This window comes from Ruditapes philippinarum, unplaced genomic scaffold, assembly GCF_026571515.1.
Source record: "Ruditapes philippinarum isolate M1 unplaced genomic scaffold, ASM2657151v2 ctg11606_1_1_1_1, whole genome shotgun sequence".
In the NCBI taxonomy this organism is placed as follows: Eukaryota; Metazoa; Mollusca; class Bivalvia; order Venerida; family Veneridae; genus Ruditapes; species Ruditapes philippinarum.
Window position 1 is genome coordinate 22,199 of NW_026851793.1, and position 12,384 is coordinate 34,582.

At 33.7% G+C, this 12,384-nt stretch overlaps 1 protein-coding gene across 1 annotated transcript; it reads right to left on the reverse strand.

Moving 5' to 3' along the window:
- Window positions 1-3,330: 3,330 nt before the first annotated feature.
- Window positions 3,331-10,206, reverse strand: LOC132739788 (uncharacterized). Its single transcript, XM_060727584.1, has 6 exons — window positions 10,029-10,206; window positions 9,746-9,767; window positions 9,195-9,488; window positions 8,552-8,734; window positions 6,792-7,826; window positions 3,331-5,649 (listed from the first exon to the last, which is right to left on the reverse strand). Exons 1-6 carry the CDS (start codon window positions 10,149-10,151, stop codon window positions 4,463-4,465), a joined length of 2,844 nt encoding a protein of 947 aa, XP_060583567.1. The 5' UTR covers window positions 10,152-10,206; the 3' UTR covers window positions 3,331-4,462.
- Window positions 10,207-12,384: the final 2,178 nt, after the last annotated feature.

Consider the following 12,384-nt stretch of genomic DNA (forward strand, 5'->3'; position numbering starts at 1 on the left):
TTTCAAACCCAAGGCTGTGACCCTTTGGGATTTACCCTAATATTTTTTAAAAACTGCGTACAAAAGGGAAGTGGGCCTTTTTTACATATCCCAATGTTCAAATTTTTTCTAAAAATTACTGACTGGAAAATTTTTTTTTTAAAAGTATTTTAAATATGGGGCCGGGGGACTTTTGACATAATGGGCCCAAAAAGAAAAGAAAAGGTTCATCTCCTGGTTTAAAAGGGGAATGTCCCCTTTAAAATTTCTCCCAAAATCGGGGTTTTCCCTAAAGGGACCCCCTCCCTTTTAGAAAGTAGGCGTATTTTTTTGACAAACGTTTGTATGTCCACCTCTTCCTTTTCCCCGAATTTTTAGCTTCACCTTACAAAGTGACAGGGTGAGCTTTTGTGATCGCTTTTCGTCCGGCGTCCGTCCGGCGTCCGTCCGTCTGTAAATTTTTACTTTAAATGACATCTTCTCATAAACCACCAAGCCAATTTCATCCAAACTTCACAGGAATGTTCCTTTGGTGGTCACCTTTAATGATTGTTCAAAGAATTTAAATCCATGCAGAACTCTGGTTGTCATGGCAACCGGAAGAAAAAACATAAATATCTTCTTTTAAAAAACCAAAAGAGTTAGAGCTAAGATATTTGGCATATAACATCTTCTAGTGAGTGTCTACCAAGTTTGTTCAAATAAATGCCCTTGGGTAAAAATTGGCCCCGCCCCAGGGGGTCATTGATTTTCCATATATGCATATAGTAAAAACTTAAAAAATCTTCTTTTAAAGAACCAAAAGAGCTAGAGCTAAGATATTAAGCATGAAACATGTTCTCATGAGTGTCTACCAAGGTTGTTCAAATAAAAGCCCTGGGGTCAAAATTGGCCCCGCCCCCGGGGGTCATTGATTATCCCTATATGCATATAGTAAAAACTTAAAAAATCTTCTTTTAAAAAAACATTAAGCTAGAGCTTAGATATTTGGCATATAACATCTTCTAGTGAGTGTCTACCAAGTTTGTTCAAATAAATGCCCTGGGGTCAAAATTGGCCCCGCCCCAGGGGGTCATTGATTTTCCTTATATGCATATAGTAAAAACTTTAAATATCTTCTTTTAAAGAACCCAAAGAGCTAGAGCTAAGATATTTAGCTTGAAACATGTTCTAATGGGTGTCTACCAAGTTTGTTCAAATAAAAGCCCTGGGGTCAAAATTGGACTGCCCCAGGGGGTCATTGATTTCCCCTATATGCATATAGTAAAAACTTAAAAATCTTCTTTTAAAGAACCCAAAGAGCTAGAGCTAAGATATTTAGCATGAAACATGTTCTCATGAGTGTCTTCCAAGTTTGTTCAAATAAAAGCCCTTGAGTCAAAATTGGCCCCGCCCCAGGGTTCATTGATTTTCCTTATATGCATAAAGTAAAAACTTAAAAAATCTTCTTTTAAAGAACCCAAAGAGCTAGAGCTAAGATATTTAGCATGAAACATGTTCTCATGAGTGTCTACCAAGTTTGTTCAAATAAAAGCCCTGGGGTCAATATTGGCCCCGCCCCGAGGGTCATTGATTTTCCTTATATGTGTATTGCAAAAACTTAAAAAATCTTCTTTGAAAAAACCAAAATAGCTAGAGTTTAGATATTAAGCTTGAAACATCTTCTTTTGAGTGTCTACAAAGTTTGTTCAAATCAAAGCCCTATGGTCAAAATTGGCCCCGCCCGGGGGTCATTGATTTTCCTTATATGTGTATAGCAAAAACTTAAAAATCTTCTTTGAAAAACCCCAAATAACTACTGTTTAGATATTAAGCATGAAACATCTTCTACTAAGTGTCTACAAAGTTTGTTCAAATAAAAGCCCTGGGGTCAAAACTGGCCCCGCCCCAGAGGTGTCATGTTTTTAACTATATGTGTAGAGAAAAAATTAAAAAATCTTCTTTTAAAAAAACCAAATGAGTTAGAGCTTAGATGTTAAGCATGAAACATCTTCTTATAGGTGTGTACCAAGTTTGTTCAAATAAAAGCCCTTGGGTTAAAACTATCCCTGCCAGGGGGGGGGGGTCATTGTTTTTCATTATATATGTATAGTAAAAACTTTACATCATAAAACATCTTCTAATGGGTGTCTTCCAAGTTTGTTCAAATAAAAGCCGTTGTGTTTAAACTGGCCTCGCTCCGGGGGCCTATATACAAGTGAGCGACCTCAGGGCCATCATTGTTATTTATGTCTCCAAAAATGAGGGGTTATATTATTTTTTGTAGCATTTCCGTCTGTCCCGCTGTCCTTCCGTCTGACCTGTGTGCAGTCCATAACTTCTTCCTTTATGGATTGATTTTAAAATAATTTTGTAATGTGTAGCACATTGGGGCAATGTGTCATGTCAGTCACTTAGGTTTGAAGCTCAATGATCAAGGTCAGACTCTGACTTTAAAGGAATTTCTTTAATAAAAATGCACTGATGTTCGTGTCCGATCAACAATACTGTCATTGATGGGTGGAGTTAAGAAATATGCATAAATGTGTTGGGCATAATGATTCAAGAATAAAGATCAAGGTCATACTTGTAGATCAAGTCTTATAAAAGCAGACTGATCTTTGTGTTGGATCAACAAGTCTGTCATTCCTAGATGGATTGCATAAATGTGTTTGGCGCAGTGAAAATGTGTTGTGTACAAGAATAAGGCCCCTATCTCAAAGGTCGAGGTCACACTTGTATTCCATATTTATGATATGATTTTTTTTAAAGTGTATCGATGGTTGTATACGGTAAACAATTCTGTCAATCCTGGATGGATTTTAAAATAATTTGGCATAAATGTGTAAAACATGATTGGGGTCAAGTATCAAAAGGTAAGGTCACACTTATATAGTATATATCAAAATTGAGGTTTGTGAATAGATCGTCTTCTTTTGTGAATAGCTTTGACATTCATGGACGGACTTTGAAATGATTGTGCATACTTAGTAAATACGCTGCTTACTAAGATGATTTGTAATGTACAAAATTTACCTCAGCAGCTTAAAGGTGATGTTCATACTTGAATGTCAGAAGTCATGATAAGACAGTGCATTCATAGTCATGTCCACTCCATGTATTTTTATCATTTAGTGACAGATTTTGTTATTACTTGGTTAAAGATATAGGTCTTTAAAACAATGTTTGTTGAGTTTGTTGATTAATGATCCAGGTCATTATTAGGACTTTTAAGAGTCATTATTATGAATCTTAACTGTCAAAGTCTAAGATGAGTCAATCCAATGCTTTACGCAAAAAATATGTTTTTTTAAATCTACAATATTCTTCTTCTGACGTGTTGTCTTTGGAAATAGAAAAAGAAAAAGAATTTGTTCCCTGGAATGTAAGTACATACCTTCTTATTCCGTAGAAATACACTTTTTAAAAGGGATGGATTTTTATTCACAGTGCAATTTATGTTTACATTCCCAATTGTTTGCACAAAGATTTTATAATAATGAGTAAAACAACAACAAGAACAATAACAATAACAACAACAACAACAACAACAATTAACGAGGCTTCTACAAAAAATGGCAGCGGAAAAAAACTTTTTGGTATAATTAATTATTTATTCGGGCCAGTCTGGTATATAAATAATAATTGTTTTCATGTGGACATTTTTGCTATGTGGTTAAAAATATGCAGAATTAAGAGACTGTTTACAAATTGGTGCGTTCTTGAAACACTTGGTCGTTTTGCACTTTCGTGCACCTTCTGAATATCAGCAAGCTCCCTCACGTGTAACTCAGATTTATCATCGGGTAGTCAATAAGGGTTAAAATTGTGATTCAGTTTAAAGTTAAACAATGTACATGTATAATATATAATATATATTTAAATAATTTTAAAGTATATTTCACCTTAAAGATTGAGATCGCCAAGCATTACCATAAATAAATCATCCATTTCATTGATGACTTTGAAAATATTCCGAATAAATAAGGCAATTAACATCCACTGAATAAAAGGGACTCCACTGATGGTTTTCTATTGCCGCGGAGAAGCTGTAAATATTTTTTTCCAAGGTAGCCGTTCAATTTGATAATAACTTACTTGTATTTGCAAAATTTTATATCATTTGCTTACTTCGTTTTTCCTAAATAATATCTTTATAGCGCAAATGACCCAAAAAATTAAGAACAAGACAAGAACCGCACAAGAATAAATTTTCATAAATTTTAAACTTGTTTTTCATAAAATACTTGTTATAATAATTAACATAGTGCACAACGTATTTGTCTATAAAGGTAAAAGCTGAATGATTGTAGCCATGATGAGGTTTTTTAAACTATTGAGTTGTAACTTGGCGTTTTACTCTTTAAATAAAGTCTATTCATAGACCACATTACTGATTTCATATAACACATTACTGAACAACTTTTACGTATATTATCCTTTTTAATTCAAACTTATCGAAAATTTGTATTGAAACTATTTATTAAAAGTGCATTACACTGTATTACGATTTTTGGTGAGTTAATAACATCAAAATTTGTGCCATTTGATCTTTCAGTTCTTTGCTTTGTCTTTCTTGACCTTCTTTTATCTCCTGACTCTGTTTCATGTGCTCGTCACCTAGCTTTTTCAATTCTTCATTCTGATTCTTAAGTACTTCTCTTTGTTTTTTAAGTTCTCTGCCTTGCCTTTCCTGTCGTTCTTTTATTTCCTGGCTTTGTTTTATATGCTCATCACCTTGCCTTCTTAGTTCCTCTTTTAGTTCTTCGCTTTGCTTTTCTTGTTTTTCTTGACGTTTCTTAATTTCCTGGCTCTGTTGTAAGTGCTCGTCACCTTGCTTTTTCAATTCTTCATTCTGATTCTTAAGTACTTCTCTTTGTTTCTTTAGTTCTCTGCCTTGCTTTTCCTGTCGGTCTTTTATTTCCTGGCTTTGTTTTACATGCACTTCACCTTGCCTCCTTAGTTCCTCTTTAAGTTCTTCGCTTTTCTTTTCTTGTCTTTCTTGACGTTCCTTAATTTCAAGGCTCTGTTTTATGTGCTCGTCACCTTGCTTTTTCATTTCTTCATTTTGATTCTTAAGTTCTTCTCTTTGAATCTTCTGTTGATCACTGATTTCAAGAGTCCTTTTTAAATGTTCACTAAGTTCATTTGATATTTCTAGTTTATGGTTTGCTAAATCTTGAGCAAAACCTTGATCAAGAGATTCTAATCGTTCATGCAGTTGCGACAAGAAAAGTGACATTACTGTATCACCCGGATCCTTCATTCGCAAATCAGATGGTAGAAATCTTTTAAATTTGCACTGTCTGTTACGAATCCGGCTTATTTCGTTAAGGACATTGTTGATTGGCGTACATACATATGTATTCGTACCTTGGAATTTCCCTTCAAACATTCCAAACGCAGTAAGCCCGTTGTTTTCATCTTTTGTAAAAACAAGTGCACCTGAATCCCCATTTAAAGCAAATGGTGTTTGTACATTCATTATTTCGATCTGATCGTGCAAAACCAATTCAGTATCCAGAATGTTCTCTTGAAATTTCAATGTTCGAACCGATGAACCATTGAGTCGACACACCCCTTGTGTGAGTTTGCTTTCACAACCGTATTTATACACTAAGGCAGACGGGATACGTCTTGTGTTTAAAGTATTTCCGGATGTAAATACAAAAGGCGTGTCTGGTCCAAATCCTGAAATAAAATGTTTGATTACATTATAGATGTATAATTAACAACGTTTCAAAAGTTATGTCAAATTCATGTTATTAAACTTATTATATTCTCGATACAAACACAAAATACAGGTTACTGTCATGTTTGAAAAATACTGACGATTTCAGTTTAATTTTTGTATCAGTTATGTACAACACAACAACAGAAACAACTTTATTTTTTATCAGTAAATGAATCAATTTCACTTTTTTCATTTTATTCTACCATTAGAAGCGATAGAAACAATCCTAGTCACGATGCCGAGGAGATTGGTGCGGCGAAACATCGCGATTTTGTATAGCTTATTGTGGAGTTGCAGTAATTGAATATTTGACAAATTCCTTAGAAATACATAATAAAAACATTCTAGTGTTCCTTGTTATACTTCCTTTTTACTCGACATACCACCTTTTATCAGAAAAATAAACAGTTTTAAATTGGTGATTGTCGCCTACTTGTTTCCAGCAGAGAGTGACATGTGCATGTGGAAAGAGGGTTCCGTTTTTAAATTAGTAGATTTCACAAAGAGGATACCGATAGAGATTTGCTGGTTCGAATTTATTTTTACGTCAGTTGCAAAGACAACTATTAAAAAAACGACAAAGGCCGTCAAATAGATTTGTCCTTGGTCTCAGATTAGATGAAACTACAGTTGTTTTTCATATATATTATTTAGTAATACGGTGGTTCTTGCATTTACGACTGCCGTCCATGAAAAGGCTCACCCAAACCGAGAATACAACATTTAAATTTTGCCGTTCAGACTTTCTGTAAGATTTCCAATTTTCCGAGTAGGCATTGATTGTCTAAAGAATTCAACAGTCAATAAACTACAATATGTTGGGAAAGATAGGAATGTTTGAGGCCTGCAATCTGGTGCTGATCATTCTTGGTCAACATGTAAACACACCAGGTGGAGTACAATTTTTAATACAGGTCAAAACCTCAGGCAAACCATATCTTTGAAAATCAAGACTACCTATTTTGTGTCAAATACTAAAGTCAGATGGTCATTGTTTTACGACATTGATGAAATGAAAGTTTGAAAAGAAAATCTAAATCAGCATTTTCAAAAATTTAAATGAAGGAAATACTATGCAAATAGTTGTTTTTAAAAGTACCTGCTGACAAATAGTCAGAGTCATCGGGGAATGTGCCTTCAGTAGGCCATCTGTTCTGATAAATTTTTATTAATGCAAACTCCATTCCTGATATCCCATTTCCTCCACTTTTATAAACAGCCGCCACTGTTTTGCCAAGAGGTTTATAATTTGTATAATCGGCAGGTTGACAAACAACTATACCATCGTCAAATACACATTCTCCTTTTTGCAGTATAGTCTTGAGTTTTTCATGACCAAATACAACATGTGCACATGTGAGCCCATATAAATCATTATCATTTTCAAATTCTATGAATGCCCCAAGAGTACCAAACATTTCTGCACCGATTGCACAACCCATCTTCACATTCTCATGATACTCATTTGAACCCTTACAAAGTGTAAAAATGCCCTCTCGGACAACCACTGGAAACCCTCCAATTTTGGTAGGAAAGTGTTTCTCACCCACTGGTATATATCCTTTAACGTGGACATAGAGTGCAATACACAATTCCTTTCTTAATGAGAGGTGTTCTGTATTAAAACTATCTGTTCTGAACCAACTTGCTGTCACCCTAGTAAGGTTGCTATGGTCATTCATCAACGATTTTGCATTTTCTTTCAAACATTTCTCAAGTTTATCAATTTCTTCAGAGGTTGGCAGATTATTGTATTCCATTATTTCTATTTCTTTGTTCAGGTCGGTTTCATCGACTTGCAAGAAATGTCTTTGATATATTAAAAAATTGTCTTCGTTTATTTGAACTGTTGTATCTGTTGTCAGTACAACGAAAACAATGTCATTATCATTAGGCAAGGAAGCCTTTGAATAAATTGAAGCAGCCCAAACATGTACAATTTCTTCTGACTTCTCCTTGATATAAACGCAAACCTTATCGCAAACTTTAGAAATAACTGAAGACAAATGTGCGTACTTTGATCTCATAGCGTTTAGCGCAATTTGATCTGGCAGCTTTCTTTCACTTAATAAACTTTCCGCCTGATGTTCAAAATCGCCTCCTTCCTTGATACACTTGAGCCATGCATCTTTATCTATAGCGGAGACAATAAGCATTTTATCATATGATATCAAAAATTGATGTAAAAATGTGGAAGCTTAAGAGTGGACTTTATTTGACTCATTTGACTTTATTTAATAAAAATAAAATTGCATATAATTGCAAGAACAAAGTTATTCTTTTTAGTTTTACTTAGAATAGTACTTCTGTCCCGAAATTCATCGCCTTCTTATTTTGTTGTCATATCGATACTGTTAAGGTACATTTTGTACAGGGGGCCTAAGGTACCCCTTCGTGCACTATTTCAGGCTTGGACGACGGACTGGCACATGAGTAAAACTATCGACCTTCCGTAGGCTGTGTAATTAATCATACTCGAATACATTGTACATATTTTGTGTAGCGACTGTTTATTTAAATTGCTTTTTCTCATGAAGAGTCAAAAGACGGACTATGTATATATTTTACATACTTCTTCTGATTTATTTTTTTATCTATTTATGTGGATGTGAATATTTTCTATACTGTTCTACATTCCCTAAAGCCACTATGTAGCTATTGTGCAATGCTTTGCAGCACTTTGTGTATAACATATTTGTTTGGTTAAAATTATATACATTGACTGTTCAAGGGGTTGACCTTTTTTTACCATATTTGTCAACAAGTTTTGATAATATACATATAATAATGGATTTATTATAAATATGGTATATCCGACGAAAACTATTTTCATGTGAACTAATTATGAAAACAACATACCTATCTTCCATGTTTTCCTTCTTTTGTCTTTTTTCTTTTTCTCATAGCCACTCTTATTGTTACCGTTACTGTCATCATCATCACTAGATGGATCATCACTGGGACTTTCATCTGGATCACCCCCAGTAGCCCCGAGTAACTGTATATCTTCCTTGGTGTTTTGCAAATTGGACGACTCTTTATCTAAAACGATAAGTTAAAATAAAAACTTTGCTCAACTCATTCAACCAATATCTACGTAAGAATTTTGAAATCCAGTATTATAAGCATCAATTCAAGAACTAAGTATCAAATCATGCAGAGAAATAAAAATAATATTACTTAGTTAATTCTTTGTAAACGATCGAACGTGAATCATTCATTTCGAGGTAATTTTTAAATCAAATTAATTTGACGCCCATGTGTAACCGTATTTAAATACAGTAACAAATAACACACACTGCTAAATATGTATCTTAATGTTGCCTTTGTCAATTTTAGACCATTGTAAAGAATAAATATGTAAACACTGAACACGTTTGGTTAAATAACAATTCTTATCTACAGTTAAAGTTACAGTTAAATATACATGTTCATATAGACTATCTACTAATAAAAATAAGAGTGACACTGCGAAAACTTGCATACGTTTATATATTCTTACATATACTTTTCTCACAATACTTTCTTCTCCTTGTGCCAGAATGCATTTTTCTTTCTTTATTTTTCCGTTTTTCAAAGTTACGCCACTGGTTTTGAGAATGGCAAATGCAATAACATCGCCTCATGCAGTTACAACTTTCACACTTATGCATTCTGTTGTGTCCAAGGGTCCAAATAGGAATTGTCTCATGTTCTTGAAATGTTATGCATTTCAATAATTCTTCGTTAGGCTGTATTCTGGCTCTAAATGGTTCATTTTGCAATAGCGTTTCCACAACACGCTGGCTCACGCGATCTTTGAACATCAAACGTTTGTTTATATTGTTAATTACTATGAATTATACATGAACACATGATACTTTGAAAAAAATTCTTCATAAACATCGAAAATTAGAAAAAAATATTTTCAATGAACTTTTTTGCATAATTAAAAAATTAAAACATATACTTGTATTTAGAAACATGATTTTTATAAATGAGAAACATGGATATTGTAAGGTAAATAATGCATCTCTTTCTATTTTAAGCAAATAAGTTGACAAAAGTTCCTACCTACAATTGACTCTGTTTGGGGCTGAAAGTGAAAAGCCAATAGAGGTTTCATTAATTACAATATGATAAACAAGATCAACAAGGAAAGGGGGCGTTCAATGAACGCAACCCCCATATGACCCAGCAACAAGAACCAATGGGAAGGACCAAACATAATTTGTAATAACTAGTAATAAAGCGTTTTGTTCACAACTTCTGTGTAACATAGTTCAGTTAAATGTGACCTTCAGCTTAGTGATATATAAAAGTGTTGTTTTTTTCATTTATTAAATGTTATACTCACATGCAATTCTTGTAAGCTATGTTCAATCCTGTCAAATCGTTCGTTCATGTTTTGTCTTGTCTCTGTCAATGTTCTTTCTCCTGATTCAAATCTTTCGGTGACATCAGTTTGGAAGGATCGCATCTGTAATGCTTTATATAGAATACTGGCATACAAAACGCTATGGAAATAAAAGACTCATGTTGCGCCACTATTGCGTATTTATTAACTTGCACTACTATATCAGTTTATCATCACATTCGTAGACTCTTACTACTGATAGCGTAAATTTGTATTTGATAGAATCCTTTAATATGTTAGTGAACATATGTGGATTTTAATGTAATTACACTTTACAATAGTTACAGCCAAGAACACAGAGCGTGTCATTTTACAAGTGCCGTAATTGTTTTCATTGTTTTTTCTGATTTTCACATCGATTTAACAATGTTTAAGCCATATATCTGCAGCCGATCGACCTAACCGGCATTTCTAGAACTAACCAGTAATTACCAATTACCAATCTGATCGACTTCTGATTTCTAAATCAGCGGCGGAAACAAATGATCAAAGAATATTCAGACATACTTTTCAGCTATCACTATGCATCTCATTTCTTCAACCGTTTGTCTTACCAGAAACTGTCGTATGAATAATTACAATACTTAAACTAAATGTTATGTAGCGTTCTGTAATTTTAAGGAAAACTCTTTAAATTATTTGTTTACTGGGTGGATGCAGTAGCATTTGAAAACAAATCAATCAGATTTCAGCCATAGCGGATAACACAACCTAATATCATGGAGCGTCCAATTTTGGAACATTAAGCGCTCGGACCAAGATAGTGACTTTTTATATTAATTTCATGCATTAAAAAGCGCCTGAGATAATAAAGCTACAAAAGAATGCGGAAGTTGTGATATTATCGACTGATTTACTGGCGTTTTTTAAAATAAGAATTTGACACATTTTGTTGCCTAGTTCTTTCAAAGAGATCAAAATTCGTATTTTAAGGCTGACTTCATTACTGTGTGTCTTCCATAAAGCATCTCCTGTCTCAAATTGTTTGTGATACTTCCAGAAGCACCTTTTATCATATCTTATCTCTGTGTCTAATTTGAGGTTTTAATGTCTATAAAAACACTTCACATGGTGTTTTTTTTCAATCATAGGCAGAAATGGTTGCTCTTAAAACTTCAAGTACTTTGTTGACCTTTTGTCTTCAACCCGATTTCAATAGTATGGAGAGCATCGAGTCAATGAGTGAGTCATTGGTTTGTTCTTGGACGATTTGTTTTCCTCAGACAAAGCTGATTGGGTTAGAAGTTGGGCATTTATTGAGTAATAGGTAATTACAGGTAAGTGATCCAGAAAAGTCGATTTGATGGCCCGTGAGCCGAAATATTATCATAAATATGTAAAAAAAACTGGCGTTAAACCAAAAAAAACAAACACACACTTTGTAGTTCAATTGCGCGTTTGAAAGGAAACACAGAGTTTGTATTATGCTTCCACAAGATGTAATAAATAAATACATGTAAATTAATACATAAACAAGAAGTAGTATAAATGCCTAGTCTACAAACTTCTCGATCTACCGTATAATAAAGCACTACGAAACCCTTTAGTATATATTTTGTAACTTTAAATAACCCTTCTATAATTGTGACATAAAGAATCATTTTAAATTACCTAGGTACATATCTATATATATTTAAATTATATATTTGATATATTTCTTTGACATGGACCTTGATTGAAACAAATTACTCATAGGTAATGAATCTTAATGCATTATCTATTTTCATGTATGAAGGAATATAAGGCAAATAGAAATTGGAATATCACGTTATTGCTGTCATATCTGGAATAAAGTAGTTTGGAACAGACAGATCCCGGCGAAAATGAAAACAAAAACGACCTGATTTCGGGGGGTGCAAAACACAATCTTATATGGTATTGCATTCTTAACACCAAAAGTTTTAAAATCAATGAATCTAAATGACCAGCAAAATAAAACGAGATTGTTATAATGCTCAAAACAACTATGTGCCAAAAACAACTTAACACTACCGTTTGTTGTTAGTACAAAACATTCTGAAAATTTCGTAAACTTCATCTCTGTTTGTTACTTGTCATGCATTACGTAAGAAGCCTAGGGACAAGGAGCATTTGCTTTATCATACATGTGTATCCGTCCTCTCCATTTTTAGCAAGATTTTAATCTGAGCCAATTTAGGACAGAAAATATAGCTATATGATTTATCATGCAACTGCTATGGTAACTACCCGATAACACTTGCCTGATAATTATTTTTGAGATCAGGTCAGTAACCAGATATCAAAAATAAGCCCCGCCCATTTTAACGGACTTTTT

Excerpts from the sequence above, each read along its gene's own strand:
- LOC132739788 (XM_060727584.1), bottom strand. The coding sequence starts at position 10,151 with ATGCGATCCTTCCAAACTGATGTCACCGAAAGATTTGAATCAGGAGAA. Across the intron at positions 9,489-9,745 it reads CCAAACAGAGTCAATTGTAG|ATCGCGTGAGCCAGCGTGTT; the intron begins GTAGGAACTTTT and ends TGATGTTCAAAG. Across the intron at positions 5,650-6,791 it reads CTCTGACTATTTGTCAGCAG|GATTTGGACCAGACACGCCT; the intron begins GTACTTTTAAAA and ends ATTTTATTTCAG.